The 15,219-nt window shown below is 47.8% G+C and overlaps 1 protein-coding gene and 1 long non-coding RNA gene across 2 annotated transcripts in view; one reads left to right on the plus strand and one right to left on the minus strand.

Annotated features, from left to right (window-relative positions):
- Positions 1-4,368: 4,368 nt before the first annotated feature.
- LOC127208800 (uncharacterized) lies at positions 4,369-7,691 on the minus strand. Its single transcript, XR_007833114.1, has 2 exons — positions 7,659-7,691; positions 4,369-4,471 (listed from the first exon to the last, which is right to left on the minus strand). It is a non-coding gene; the product is annotated as an uncharacterized LOC127208800 (long non-coding RNA).
- A 2,847-nt stretch (positions 7,692-10,538) lies between these two features.
- The window catches only part of Slit3 (slit guidance ligand 3), a 588,765-nt gene continuing 584,084 nt past the window's right edge, over positions 10,539-15,219 (plus strand). Inside the window, exon 1 of the mRNA XM_051168450.1 lies at positions 10,539-10,750. Coding sequence (XP_051024407.1) covers positions 10,554-10,750 — 197 coding nt within the window. The 5' untranslated portion in view covers positions 10,539-10,553. The remainder of the gene's footprint in view (positions 10,751-15,219) is intronic.

Raw genomic sequence — 15,219 nt, forward strand, 5'->3', positions numbered from 1 at the left:
CAGTTCTGCTTACTAGAAAGGAGACTCTTCTAAGGCAGATTGCTCTTTCGTAGGTGCCACTCTTAATCCCCCCAGAAACCCCCATTAACCTTAACTCAAAGTAAAACTCCGGCAAAGGCACCTAGGACAGCCTGTACCACCTAGATCCCAACCCTGATGACTGTCATATAAAAGCTGCTTGCTTTTCAGCCAGATTGCTCCATCCCAACCCCAGGGGTGGGCCTCATCAGTTCAGTCCTCAGGAAATCTTTTTTTTTTTTCTACCCAGAAAGTGGTAGAGTTCAGTAGTTTCTCTGTGGCATTGCTTGTGGTAATGAGGCTCCTCACAAGAGGAACAAAAGCGCCAAGAGTTTAACATGGAATTTAGGTTATTTTGCCTGGCTGCACAGTAGATTATGATACCACTAAGTCCTTAGAAACTTGTACAGTAAAATAGCTTTCAGAGGTGTGTGTGCTTTCAATAAAGTCATACCTCCAAGGGTTGAGTTAGAGGTCTTTTTTTTTGTTTTGTTTTGTCTTTTGGTTTTTGAGACCAGGTTTCTCTCTATAGCCTTGGCTGTCCTGGACTCACTTTGTAGACCAGGTTGGCCTCGAACACACAGAGCTCCTCCTGCCTCTGCCTCCCCAAGTGCTGGGATTACAGGCATGCATCACTGTGTCCAGCAAGTTAGAGATCTTTAAATCACCAATCCTGGTGGTTTTCATCAATTGTGCTCCATATTCTCAAACACAAAAACAAACAAAACTATTAAAAATACAGCTGGGGTGATAGCTCCTCAGTTATGAGCCCTTGCTGCTCTTTCAGAGGGCCTGAGTTCAGTTCCCAGCACTCTCACTGGGCAGCTCAGTAGCACCTTCAACTTGAGGCCCAGGGGATCCAACCACCTCTTTTGGCCTCTGAGGGCATACACACATATGGCGTACATTCTCACAGAGATACACACAAATAAAAATATATCTTTAAAAGCTGTAAAGTTCTAGAAGATACAGTGCTGCCCCTCCTGGACAGAGCTCGTATAGAAACTCCCTAACTGACATGTCTTTGGCCAGACTTACGCAAAGATCCCTGGAATTATAGTAGACTCAGATCAAATTTATATATTTAAAAAGTATCCTTATTTCCACACATACATGATAGGTCATTACCCATAAAAGTGCTTCGAATATACCAAGGCTAATACAACAAGCAAGCATAGATAATTCTCTGCCAGGTCTCCATTACCATCTGGACTTTACTACCTATAAGTGCCACACCCTTCTTTGTGCTCCTCCATCTATCCAGGTCAAACCTTAAGCCCTTTGTAATGTCATTTTCTGTCTTAGAAGAGGGACCTGTTCTACCCCATACCTTATTATTTCACAACTGGATTTCTCTTGATCTTTTAGCCTTCTTTACTGATTTTTTTTTTAATCTTTGCTAGCCTTTATTGATTTTTATCACATCATCCTGTTATAATCTGAATCTAGAGAGTCTTCCAAAAGCCTATGTGTTCAAATCTTGGTTGATGTTACTGTGAGATGGTGGACCCATTAAGAGACGTGGCCCAATAGGAATCTTTAGGTTATGCCATTGTCTTAGTTAGGATTTCTATTGCTGTGACGGACACCGCGACAACTCTTAATAAGGAAAAGAATTAATTAAGCTTACAGTTTCAGAGGTCTAGTCCATTGTCATCATGGTGGGAAGCATGGCAGCACACAGGCAGACATGGGGCTGGAGAAAGAGCTGAGAGTTCTACATCTGGGTCAGCAGGAAGAGAGCGCAACACTGGGCCTGGCTTGAGCATCTGAAACCTCAAATCCCACCCTCCAGTGACACACTTCCTCCAACAAGGCCACACCTAATCCAACAACGCCACACTTCCTGATAGTGTCACTCTCTCTGAGCCTATGGGGGCCATTTTCATTCTTACTACCATAGCCATTGAGGGCATGACCTTGAGAGGGGGTCATGAACTCTACTTTCTTTCTGTCTCTCTCTGTTTCTAGGACACTAGGAGGGGAGTAGCTTTGCAGCACGGTGTGTGGACACGGTTCTAAAACCATGAATCAAAGTCAATCTTTTCTTTACTTAAGAAAAATTCTTAATTTTTATTTTGTTTACTTTACATCCCAATTGTAGCCCCTTCCCTCATCTCCTTCCAGTCCACCCTCCCTCCCTCATTCCCCCTCTCTGCCTTCCCTTAGTCCTCAGAAAGGAGGAGCCTTCTTTCCCTATCCTCTGTCCCCAGCCTATCAAGTCTTATCTGGACTGCCTGTATCCTCTTCCTCGGTGGTTTGGCAAAGCCTCGGGGGTGGAGGTTGGGGGTGGTGGTTCAGTGAGTGGGCACCAGAGTCCATGTCAGATGCAGCCCCTGCTCACCATATTATGGGACCCACATGGAGACTGTGTTTTTATCTACTACATCTGAGCAGGGGGGGTCTAGATCCTCCCCATGCATGGTCCTTGGTTGGTGCATCAGTCTCTACAGCACCATCCCCAACCCCTCACCCAGATTTGTTGGCTCTATTGGTCTCCTTGTGGAGCTCCTGCTCCCTCCAGGTCCTTCTATTCCTCTTCAACCAAAGAATGGATAAGGAAACTAGGAAACCAAAGGGGAAAATAAAAAAAAAAAAAAAGAAAAGAAAGAAGAAGAAGAAGAAGAAAAAAGAAAGAAAGAAAGAAAAAAAAAGAAAAAAAAAAGAAAAGAAGAAAAAAAAAAAAAAAAAAGAAAGAAGAAGAAGAAGAAGAAAAAAGAAAGAAAGAAAGAAAAGAAAAAGAAGAAAAAGAGAGGTTTAAAAAATTTGGTTACCAGCAGGGTGTAGTGAGGCACACCTTTAATCCCAGCACTCGGAGAGGAAGAAGCAGGAGGATCTCTGTGAGTTCAAGGCCAGCCTGGTCTACAATGTGAGTCTAGGACAGCCAAGGCCACACAGAGAAACCCTGTCTCAAAAAGTAAAAAACTAAAACAAAACAAAATAAAAGGTTACCTTATAAGTAAAGCATAACTGTCAAAATTGCGTTCTTATATTGACCTGAGTTAATGAGTGTAGATGGGTGTAATGTTGACCCTCCAAGCCTCATTAGAAGATTTATTATTTTTTTCTTTTTTTACTGTTACCTTTTACATTCTAGTAAATGTAATGCAATAAAGATTCTCATACCTTCCTTCCTTTATGCCCACCATCTTTGCAGGACACCCTGGGATCCTTGCCCGGATACTTCCTATATATCCATCCAACAGGCAAAGAGACAAGGCTTAGATGTTTACATAAGACACTTCAAAGACAAGTTGAGAGTGATGTTTATCATTGCTGTTCATATCCCTTTGGAAAGACGGAGGCATGTCCCTCAATCTAACTTCAGAGGAGTCTGGAAAATATAGTTTCCCTGTGTGCCTGGAAAATGAAAATTAGATCTATGAGCATCAGGTGAGCCCCAGGCACACAGGGGATTTGATTTGACTGTTGTGAGGACAAGACCATTAATGTATGCAAAATATTTAGAGCTGTGTCCAGCACATTCAGGCTTATCCGTGTTTCTAACCAAGTTATAGGAGAAGAGTATCAGAGCTTGCTGTAATTTCTACTGGTTGTTCTGGGCTGCTGCCCTGATGCTCTGTGAAACCCAACAGCTGGCTGGAGAAGCTGTGAGTCCCCCTGTCCAAGAAGGCCAGAAAAGGATGCAGACGTCACCACCAATCTGTGTGGCACATCCTCTGCTGTGTTTAATTTGGTTCCTTGGGTGGGACAAGCTTTATGCGCAGGTGTTTTGGCTAATTAGGTGATTAATACTCTTCAATTTGGAGTGTCATTTCCCCAGTGACAGAACTCACTTTGTGTAAGTTTGAGATAAATCATCACAATGTTTTAGGAGGCTTGTGATGGCACTTAGCTGTCTACATACTTCTCAGACCTACACTTTGGCCTTGAGGACCAAGAGGCTGACCCTACACCTGGCTGGGTTGTCCCTTGATGCCCAACTTTAGGGAAATAGGATCAAATATAGGATCAGATCAGTCTGGGGAAAAGTCACTTTGGGGACACATCATGTTTGGTCCCTTCTGGGGATCTCAGTCTATATGACTTTTCAAGTTCAGGAACATTTGTCTTTGCACAGAACCTCCCATTACTAAAGTGAGGCGGCTGAGCCACAGTGATTGACAAATCAGATGTCAGAGAGCTTTTTCCCCACATTGAGTTTCAAGCCAATAGAAAAACACCCTGAACTCTTATTTCTCATCTTCCCCAAATCCTTTCCTCGTGCCCTCTACTACTCAGTCCCTGTAGCCTTACCTTTGCTTCCCTCAATGTAGGACCCTTTTCTACATGTCCTTCAAAGCCAGACTGAAGAGGTTTCCTCTCAGAATTTGTGTAAGCCTTACTTACCTGGACTACACCAGCTGAGACTTATTATAGTCCACATTTTAAATTTTTGTGTGCCTTACTTTTCCCTTCTCATCTGTAGTTTAGACTGCTGTGTCTTTGTCTTCTGAAAAAATATGAATTCTCAATAAACACTTGCTTCATTTATAAATTAAAATGATAGCTAATTACAATGGGAAAATAGGTAATTTTATTTTTTTATTATTTTATTTTTGGTTTTCAAGACAGGGTTTCTCTGTGTAGCCTTGGCTGTCCTGGACTCACTCTGTAGACCAGGCTGGCTTCCAACTCACAGAGATCTGCCTGCATCTGCCTGCCCCAGTGCGGAGGGGGATAAAGGCATGCACTTTTTGTTTGTTTGTTTGTTTGTTTTTACACTGCCTTAGGCTGTGTAGAAAACATGGTCACTGGCTCCTGCTTTTCATATGCCCCAGCTTTATAATCACAAGTGACTGACTGTATTTCTTTCTCCGGTTCTAGTTATGAAAACCCTGAGCAAGGACTATAATTAGTTCATGTCAGTAGCCAAAATGATGGTGGTAAGGTCACATGAGAAGAAAATCCCAAATCACAACCACATACAATTGAGTAGAAGGTCAACCAGTGCTTCTCTGCTACAGGTGAGTCAGGGTTTTAAACCCTTATTAAGCCCTCTTTCTTCTCTAGGATAGTTTATTTTAAAATCACATATGCAGTCACCAAAGATGTGTCTAGTCAGTGTAAGTCCTGTCTTTGGATTGACTCAATAGACTGTATATGAAGCACATCTGTGGTGGTGGTGGTGATAGTGATAGTGGTAATGATGGTGATGATGATGGTGATGATGATGGTGATGGTGGTAATAGTGATGGTGATGGTGGTGATAGTGATGGTGGTAATGGTGATGGTGGTGATGGTGGTGGTGGTGGTGGTGATGGTGGTGATGGTGGTGACGATGGTGATGGTGGCAATGGTGGTGGTGGTGGTGCTGGTGGTGACAATGATGGTGGTGGTGGTTGTGGTGGTGCTGGTGGTGGTGGTGATGTGATGATGGTGATGGTGGTGATGATGATGGTGATGGTGGTGGTGGTGATGATGGTGGTCATGGTGGTGATGATGATGATGGTGATGATGGTGGTCATGGCGGTGATGATGGTGGTGGTGGTGGTGGTGATGATGATGATGTCCTTCCAGGTTCAACTGATGGAGCTTTTCTCTCAATTATGGTCTCTAGAAATTACATGAAATCTACATATATGATTTATTTTCTCCTTTTGTAAGATATAACATGGATCAGCGTCTCAATGCAAGTTGGGGGACTCCACCTTCTCCCTGAATCCTTGTTCCCTGACTCCCTAAAGACCTGTAGGTGGCTCAGTGAGGAACTGTCAGTTTCAGGGTCCCTTGTGGTAAATGACTAACTCAGCATGAAGAAACAGCAGAAGGAAGTCAGTGGAGAGACTGAAGGGAAAGAGGAGGCAGGATTCAGGAATCAGCCACAGATGGGATGCTCTCAAGGCTTGGTAGTGATAGACGACCATCTCTGACGCCTACCTCCTAGAGGAGATAAAGGATGAGAGTGGTTACCAAGGAAACAGATATATGGAGGAGAGGGTGCTGGACACAAACTTCCCCCATTAGTAGGAGAAGGCAGTCCAGGCCAGACTCCAGCTCTAGTAGAGGAAGGCCTAAGCTCTCTCCTCCAGCCTGCTGCATATGGTCAGAGCTGACGGAGTGCAGGTGATGGGGTCTGCTTCCCAGAGGTATAACTACCTCTGACAGTGCATAGAGGATGGATCTGGGGGACCCACCAGACCATCACCAGCACAAATGATTAGTCTCAGTAGAGAGAAGTAAATAGATCAGAATAGAAGGAGAGGGGGATGGATACGCTCTGCACGAACACGGATAGAATGGAGCCTCCCCCTTCCCCTAAAAGATCAAGCGATGCTAGTCACAATAAGTAAACCTGTCACCGGATGCCAAATAAGCTAGCTGATTGGGAAGACTGTTGACACAATCGCTCATTCAGCAGCCATCAGAGGTTTGTTTACACCTGTAGGCATTGAGCCTTCTCAGGTTGATCCAGCATATCTCTCTGTATGTTTGGCATTTTAAAAAAAGATGTTGGAAGCAATGGATTAGGCAGGGTCACTGTCTTCAGGAATCAAGAATTCCTGGAGGAACTGATAGACAAGTTGAATCTGGGCCAGAGACAGAAGACAGAAGAGCAGAAAAGGATGTTTTTGGAGAAGTACTGAATAGAGAGGGGAGACAGAGAGAGGGGGAGTGGACAGAGAGAGAGACAGAGACGACAGAGACAGAGAGATATAGAGGGAGGGAGGGAGGGAGGGAGGAAGAGACATGGAGAGACAGAGACAGAGACAAAGACAGCACCAAGCATGAATGAGGTGGCCGATGAGCTGGTAGAGCATACTCCAGTTCAGAATTGTCTCTTAGAAAGATTCTTGGATCTTCAGGGCAAAAGAGGGATCGTCAGAGCCAAAGCAATTAAGCAATGAAGCAAGATAATAAAGTAATATATGTGGGATCCAAAGAGAGCAACAGCCATGCCTGGATCTAGGGTCCAAATTCCTGCAGGAGGTCTACAGACCAGGAGGGGCTAGATGCAAGAAGACCTGATGAGTGGACGCTGAGAAGCTGTGTGGAGTAGCTGTGAAATGGAGGAGATGCTTCCGGGCCTCCTGCCAGCTCACACCCCTTCCACCTTTTCAGCTAACAACCTCACTCACTGTGTCTGTTTTCCTTTGACCAAAGAGATCCTTCCTCCCTGTCAACCAACTGGGGTTTACGCAGAAGTGAAACCAATTGCTTCTTGTCTTCTCTGGTGAGAAGAATGATTGCGTGACCAGTCCAAACCAGTCCACACCTTGGATCTTACTGGAAATTTGGAAATCCTATGACAGCTTACCTTGGATTTAGTCTCTCGAAGCCCCTTTAAGTTCTTTCCTTAGATTCTTTGTGCTACGCACAGTTTTATTCAAGCATAATGTTTTTATGATCGTCCATACAAGCTCCTGTAATTGTATATTGTTTGCAATGAGAAAAACCTCATCCTACTATGGTGGCCTGGTGGAGAGGCAGAACAGGGGAAGGAGAGGCCTGAGGTGGGTTTTCCTGGGGGATGGGCTGGTGGTTTGCTTTAAAGACTGGAAAAGAAAGGGGAAATTTTTTTTAAGTTGGCTAAAAAGGCTTTTATAGAATGCTGAAAATCATACCACAGAGTGAAAAGTTATCTTTGGCATATGGGCATAGAAAAGTCTACCCAACAGCCTGACCTCCTAATGACTTACCCAGACTTCTCCAGTGGAGCTGGCTAATTCTTCAATGAGGAGACTGGCACACTGTGGAGATATCTCAGAGTTAGGCAGAGGTAGGAACTGAGCCCTGGGTCCTAGTCCACAACCTCTCACTCATTAGCTGGGAAACTTTGCACAGATGCCCAACTCTCTGAAATTCAGTTTCCTCCTTAGGAAAAGACAAGCACTGCATCACACCTGACATTTGAGCTTATATTCCAAGAGAGTTTTACGTGGACACCAGAAGAGGTCAACAGGAAAAGGAGAGACAGCAAACATGCCATTAATCTTCAGGAAGGGTTAAGTCTCACTTTTATCTTCATGGGGGACACCCTTTTCCCTAAGAAGACACGTGTGGACCCAGCCATCGCCAGAAGACAGTAGGCAGAAACCTTACAGATTAAGTGATTTCTAAGATTGTCTCTGTCCAAGTACTTCAGGTCTCTGTGTGCCCTGTTCCTCTGTGTACCAATGTCATTTCACCTGCCCTGTCCTTAAAGATGACTGATTCCAAAGGACTCCTGTGATCTGGGGTCTGTGCTAGGGGGCTTCTCTCAGGAAGTAGCACATTTGAATGCCTATGAGGTCATATAAATATCTAGTAGGCTCGCAAACCCTTCAGCAGCGTAAATAGAAACAAACAGGGCTTCCCACTGTACTCAGAGCACCCACCCAGGCCCAGCCTGGAGGGCTGCACAACATGCTTTGAGTACGCATGCAATTCAGAAAACAAAGACAACTCTACTCTTTGCTGCTCCAGACAGTCTGCGATGCTTTTGTGCCCTTGGGTCCTTGCCCGGTCTTCTCATCTGCCTCGGTCCTGGTACTAAATTGGTTCAAGGTTTGGAGGAAAGCTTCAGAGGAAGGAGGGAAAGGCATGTTTGGAGTTCTTCAAGGCTGAAGTCACCCATGGGAAGCAGAGCCTAGCTCCTTTGTGGCCACCAGAGGGCGATGGCAGCAGCAGCTGGGCAGAAAACAGTTCCTAAGCATAACAGCAGAAAACTGAACCTCTTGTGTTTATGAATGGTGCTGGGGTTGGTGTGTGTGTGTGTGTGTGTGTGTGTGTGTGTGTGTGTGTGTGTTGGGTGCCTGAGGCTAAGACTGAAAATCTGTTAGGTAAAATAAAATAAAATTTGCACCTCTGCCATATATTTACAGTATGTAGTCAAGTAGCTGAAAGCTTCCTTTAAGGAAAATGAAGTCAGAATAGTATTCCTATGAAAGAGCATTCTCAGGCACACAGTTGTTAGTGGTGTGTGAACATACGTGCTCTCTTGTGATTGTATAGTGTGTGTGTGTGTGTGTGTGTGTATGAGAGAGAGAGAGAGAGAGAGAGAGAGAGAGAGCGCAAGGCTCTTTCAGACCTTTCCAGTATGAGGAGATCTCAAGGAAGTCTGGGCAATACTTCCTCCTATTCCTGCCCCTTCCTTTCAAACAAACAAACAAAATCATTCTACAAGTATTTATGGAGCCTCTAACATAGCCCTTCCCCACCGGCATCTGGAAAAGCTCAGACCAGCCAATTTAGAGCAGGCACTGGCAGAATGAAGGCAAGGCTAGGGGGCCGTGGGGGAACGGGTGCCTCACAGGCAGGCGAAGGCAATATTTTGCAAAATCACTTTCTTTTCTTTGATGTGCCACGGAGGTCAGACAGGACTGTGGCACCTTGACTTAAGGAAACAAAGGCTCACAGGTGACGCGATTACCCGACCGGAGTCACCCAGACAGGAAGCAGATGTTCAAGACCTCGAAGTGGTGGTGTCAATACAGGGGTCCAAGTTCCTGCCTTTACTACTCTTGGCCACATAACAGGTAGTGCTGGGGAAAGCTGAACTGGATTTTTCCTGGCAGGAAAAATATTGGCCAGGAGTAGCATGTGTGTGTGTGTGTGTGTGTGTGTGTGTGTGTGTGAGAGAGAGAGAGAGAGAGAGAGAGAGAGAGAGAGAGAGAGAGAGAGAGAGAGAGAAAGAGAAAGAGAGAGAATATCTTAGCTGTGAATACTAGATTGGGTAGGGACTAAGTTTCCACAGATATATGTGCCAGAGTACAGCATGCCTAGTAGCTGCATGACCTTGGGTAAGCACTTACTTCACTTAAGCAAACTTTGGGTTTTTTTTTTTTTTTAAACCCGCTTTCTGGTTGTGACTGAGTATCTAGCTCAGTGCCAGAATTAAAAAACAAAACAAAAAACAAACGAACAAAAGCCACAAGGTTTATCAGTCCTTAGCTCCCAAGAATGGATGAATTTCAACGTTTCTTTGCTGGGGCCTGGTTGGCCAAGTCTCTTTGCTTCCCTGTTGGGTTCCTTCAGCTCCCCTGCTGCCTTGCCTCCTCCAGGCTCCTGGTTGCTCCACCAAAGTTCCCAACTTAGTAGACGTGACGCTCAGCTCAGCCAATGGGAGGCGGAGGTGCTGTTTTGGGAGGGGGGCGGGAGGGCCGGGCCCCGCGTCTCCGGTGTCTACCCAGCTCAGTGAATGGAGAGAGCAAGCGCCGGCCAGCTCTCCCGGCTACCCCGCACCTCAGCCGCCACCTTGCTCCGGAGCCCAGTCGCTAGCCAGACTTTGGGAAGCACCGTACTCCGGGACGTTCAGTCTAGGACCCAGACCGAGCCCGCACCCCTGCCGGCGACCCAGAGGGACCCGAGGGCGCTTGCTACCTGGGCACCGAGAGTGATGCGCAGCGGGGCAGCGCCAGCCCCACGGATGGAGCTGCTGCCGCCGCCGCCCGGCGCGCCCTGCTCCGCCCGCGCCCCGTGCGCCTGAGCGCCGCGCCCGCCCCTCCTCCGCGCCAACTCTGCCGCCCGCCCCCCAGGCCGCCCGCGCGCCTCCTTGGGCTCCTCGTGTCCCGCCGCGCCAGGCAGCCTCCTCTGGGCGCGGGTGCTTGCACACTATGGCCCCCGGGCGGACTTGGGCCGGCGCCGCCGTGCGCGCCCGCCTGGCGCTGGCCTTGGCGCTGGCGAGCGTCCTGAGCGGACCCCCCGCCGCCGCCTGCCCCACCAAGTGTACCTGCTCCGCCGCTAGCGTGGACTGCCACGGGCTGGGCCTGCGCGTCGTTCCCCGGGGCATCCCCCGCAACGCTGAGCGCCTGTGAGTACCCACCCCGCCCGCGCAGGCCACCCACCCGGCTCCTTCAGAGTCGCCCTCAGGGCTCCAGGTCCTTCCCTCCTCTCCTGCGCGCTGGGGGCGACCTCTGTTCTCCCTCCGCCCTCAGACACGCTTGCTAAGTTGGGGGTGGTGTGGCTTTGGGCAGGTGTGGTGGAGAGAAGTGTCCGAGTTCCCCCACGGTGGGGACCGGGTAGTGCCTCTCTGAGGGCTCATCCGCTGACAGCTCCAGAGAAGAAAGCTGGCAGAAAGCAAGAGGGAGAGAGAGAGGTTGACAGAGCCCGTTTCTCCAGATTTGGGGTTGGGTGTGAGGGAGTCTATGCTCCTTGAGTCTTAAAGAGGGGGCGGCGAGGGAGCAATTTAGACGGAGACGGGGAGTTTCTATTGCAGAGATCCGAGAGAGCAGCCCCCCACGTCCCCCCCAAACAAACCAACAAACCAACCAGTGACCCGCTTGGAGATCAGAATGGGCCAGCTGCTGTGTGGCTGTCCTTGCAAGGAAAGTTGAGTGTGTACGTGAAGGTCTTAACTTCTGAAGAACCAGAGGGATTCCGAGTGGGTGCTCTCAACACCCTCCCTGCCTGGAGTGCAGCGTTGGGGATGCCAAGTTGCAGCCCGGGTGAATTTTTTATGGCTGGGTTATAAATGCCTCCCCGAACGGGGCCGGAGAATGGAAATGCTGACAGCCCTTTAAATGAGACCTAGCGCTATAATCTTACAAACCGCACTCAGTCTCCAATCCTGGGGTTGGCAGCTAGCGGAGAGGCTCTTGGAGAGTGGGGTGGATTGACCCTCGTTTTAACCCCAATTGTGCAACCAAATATTTACTTTTCTTATGTCAGCGTTTTGGAAAGATTTATCATTTTGATCCCCACGACCAAATTCAAAGTTTGGTCTCCGGGGGTGGGCTCCTTTTAGTCCATGGTTGGGGCCCCCGGGGTGAGGGAGCATGGAGCTGTGGTAGAGGGGGCTGGAGCCTAGGAGTGGGTGAGGGTTTGCCCTAGTCAGAATTCCAGTCATTGCACTGCCCAGCTGTTCTCTTCCTAGCCTGTCTAGGGATAGGCACAAGGGTCCTCCTCAGGAAGTCCTGCCTCCTTCAGGTTAGGAGAAACTAAGGAAGAGTCCAGCGGCAGTAGCTCTGCCCACCCCACCTCCTCTTTTGCCTTTGCTCTTCTTGGCTGTCTAGGCAAAGACTTCCTAGAAATGCCTTCCTTATTCAGGGTGCTTTCTTTTGTTTGTTGTTTTCAAAGTGCAATGATTGTTCTGTTGGTTAGACTATAGACTCCTGGAGTGTTGGCCCTGAATCTTCATTAACACCATAAAATTAGGATGGGAAGTGCAAACTGACCTGCCCTAGAAAACAGGGCAAATAGGCCAAAGCAAAGGGCTGGAACCCAGGTGTCCACGCTTTCATTCAGGTTTTGTATTAGACCCTATTTGCGAAAATCTCATTCAAATGGTATTTTTAGGTATGTATAAATTAAGTTCCCCTTCCTCTCACAGGGATGCTGCGGCTGAGTTAGTGAGATGATCAAGTGTGCTGATGTTCAGTGGGTGCTTCCCCTGGCGCGTTTTGTGTATACTTGGTTCTTCCTTGAAGCTCCCCCAGCAGTGCTCTGCCTTGTTCCATCTTGTCGTGTACTCCTGGTCATATAACCAGTTAAGTGCTTGAATCCCAGCCTGCCAGGCTTCTAAGCCCAGGTCTCACACTGCTCTGCAGACTCCTTGGAAACAGAGCCAGTACGGGCCACCATCTGTAAACAGACTGTCCTGAGAGGAGCTGGCTGGCTGGAGGTGGGGGGTGTCTTACAGTAGGACCCAGTTGCCTCTGCTTTTGGTATACACAGCCGTCAGTCATTTTTGCTTTAGCATCAACTCTCTAGCTTGGGCTCATAAAACTATCTTCCATAGAATTACGTTGTCAGTATGGGAAGATCTGGGCAGCAGGGGCCCTCTCTTCTGGTTAGTCAGATGCTTTCAAAACCTGTAGTTACTGTGCCACTAGCCACTTCCCCCAGAGACCCTGGGAACCTAGTACTCTCATCTGTTCTGCAGCTGGAGACAAGAGATAAAGACTTGAATCCGGCCATTCCCAGGAGCCCCCTTGTTACAGCCATGGTCACCACCAGGCATAGGCAAAGCAGGCACTGCTTGGCCATATCTATGGTTCTCTGGCGCAGCATTGGTCACTGGCAAGGCTTTTGGCTTTAAGAGCATGGGATGTGACAGAGCTGCCAAGGCTGAACTCTCACCTCCTTTCTAAGAGTGGAGCTAGCTGTTTAAGAGCAAGCAGGGTCAGGGCCACCTCAGGTTTAAGGGCCGCCCACCAACAGGCCTTCACCACCCCAGCTGTCAGGGGCTCAGCTGGACCGTTGTAGCACTGTTCAGCCACACCGTGCTAAAGATTTCACATTTGTCATCCCCCTCACCTGCATTCAATAAACTTTGCTTGAAGCTTCTAGAGCATTCCTGTCCCTGTCCATAAAAATCATGGCACACGCAAAAGAAAACTAGCACTTCAGCTTAAAGGATGTGGGCAAGGGTGGGAAGTGGGAACCTTTTTTGATGGACCCTTTAAATCCCCTGGGGGGGGGTCCTTTAGTTGTGGGACACTGGTTTTTATCAGCTAGAGTCATTAGACGCTCATGATCTTCCAGCCTGGTTTTTGACCCAGTTGGTGAAATGGTGTTTTAAAACAAAGAAGTTGTGCTTTCCCCATTCTCCGTTTCTGTTACTTAAGCCTCTTGTGAAGGAGTGTGTGTGTGTGTGTGTGTGTGTGTGTGTGTGTGTGTGTGTGTGATTCCCCTAGTCAGCTGACATTAAGGACAGCCTGAGTGGGAAGGGTGTAGTCCCCATTTTGGACTTGGCTTCAGGCTAGGAATGGGGTCTAAATTTTTCATCATTAAGTCACAATCAGAGTTGGGGGTTGTCTGTATTCCAAGTTCCTCCCCATAATGTCAGCACATCACACAGAAAAGGAAACCCTCTGTCTTTTATAAACTACTGACAATTTCCCCCTCCTAGAGGAGGAGGCGACACCCACAAGTAAGCTAAATAAACGGAGGGGAGAATTCGGTGTCATTTATTATCCGAACAGCAAAGACGGAGGCCCAGGGAGGAGAGGAAGTGGATGGCGGGTGCTTGAGACAAAACATTTACCAGGGAGTGCAGGGTAAACAGATGTTGCGTTTGCCCTTCTGAGTACAAAAGGAACCCACAGATGTAATTCTTCTCCAGCCACACGCTCAGCCTGGATGAAAATGAGCCCTCATGTGGGGCCCCTTCTCCCAGTCCTGCCCTCAGGCGGGCAGAGGCCCACCTCTCACCCACAGCTAGGTGGTGGCAGTGGGAGCAAGAGTGGACATCTTTGCTTCTTCCCCTTGGCTCCAGAACATGCTGGAAAACTGCTGTATTTAAATAAACATTTCCTGTTTGCTAAGGAGAGCGGGCGAGAGTCTGAAACGTGAGAATGTGGTAACTTAATTTTCCCCATCACTCCAGATGACAGCAAGCTTTGCCCGTGGTTGGGTCCAATAAAAACCGACACCGTGTCATAGGCTTTCCCTCACTTGACCACAGAGGTCCGGAGGTCAAGTGGGAGACTTTCCAAGATGTTCAACAGCCAAGCCTAGCGTTTTGGTAGTCCCAGCCTTCCAGGCCAGCTCTGAGGACCAGGGACAATCTGGCAAGTTATGAGGTCACTCTGGACCAACCATGGTGGTGTAGCTTTTCAGAGAAACACAGGGCGCTCCTGGATCACCTACTGAGCAGGGAGGATGCCTTCCTCCGGGGTACTATACAAACTTTGAACAGATCACTGTACTCCTGGGCTTCTTGTTCTCAAAAGTAGGGTTCAAGTGTAGTCTTTTCACTTTTCTTTATGGAATCTGCCATTCACCTGGGAACTGTAACAAAACCCTTCCTCTGTGCCTAGACCAACATCTGGCACTTAGGAAGTTTTCAGCAAATATATGTTGAATAAAAGGCTAGTGAGCCTCACAAACGTAAGGGCAAAATGGGCTATTTCAAATTTGCATTTTGATGGGTATCTAAGGGCAACCTCCTGGTAACCCATTACATGAGATACTGCTATCTAAAATTTGAATTTCATGAACTAGAATTATTGCCTCCATAGAGTTTTCCCCCAAGACTCTTATTGCATGATCCACTCTGAAGTCTGGTTTCCAGGCGTTGCTTAGCAACCTTGCAACACTCCTACTGTGCACATGCCAATGGAATGAGCCAGCAATCCTGACTACTTCTGCCACAGGACTTTCTAATCAGTAACTCATCGGGGGCATCCTGAGCTCTCTGTGGTTTTGATTGCTGTTCTGGCATTAATTGCGTATTTGTAGGGTCATTATTAAGTTTTGTTTCTGCCCAGCATCAGAGTTTTCAATTCTGCCCCCTCATCCTCATTTGCATTGTTATTTTGTTTCTCTGTAGTTCTATTG

The sequence above is a fragment of the Acomys russatus genome, chromosome 25 (genome assembly GCF_903995435.1).
Source record: "Acomys russatus chromosome 25, mAcoRus1.1, whole genome shotgun sequence".
In the NCBI taxonomy this organism is placed as follows: domain Eukaryota; kingdom Metazoa; phylum Chordata; class Mammalia; order Rodentia; family Muridae; genus Acomys; species Acomys russatus.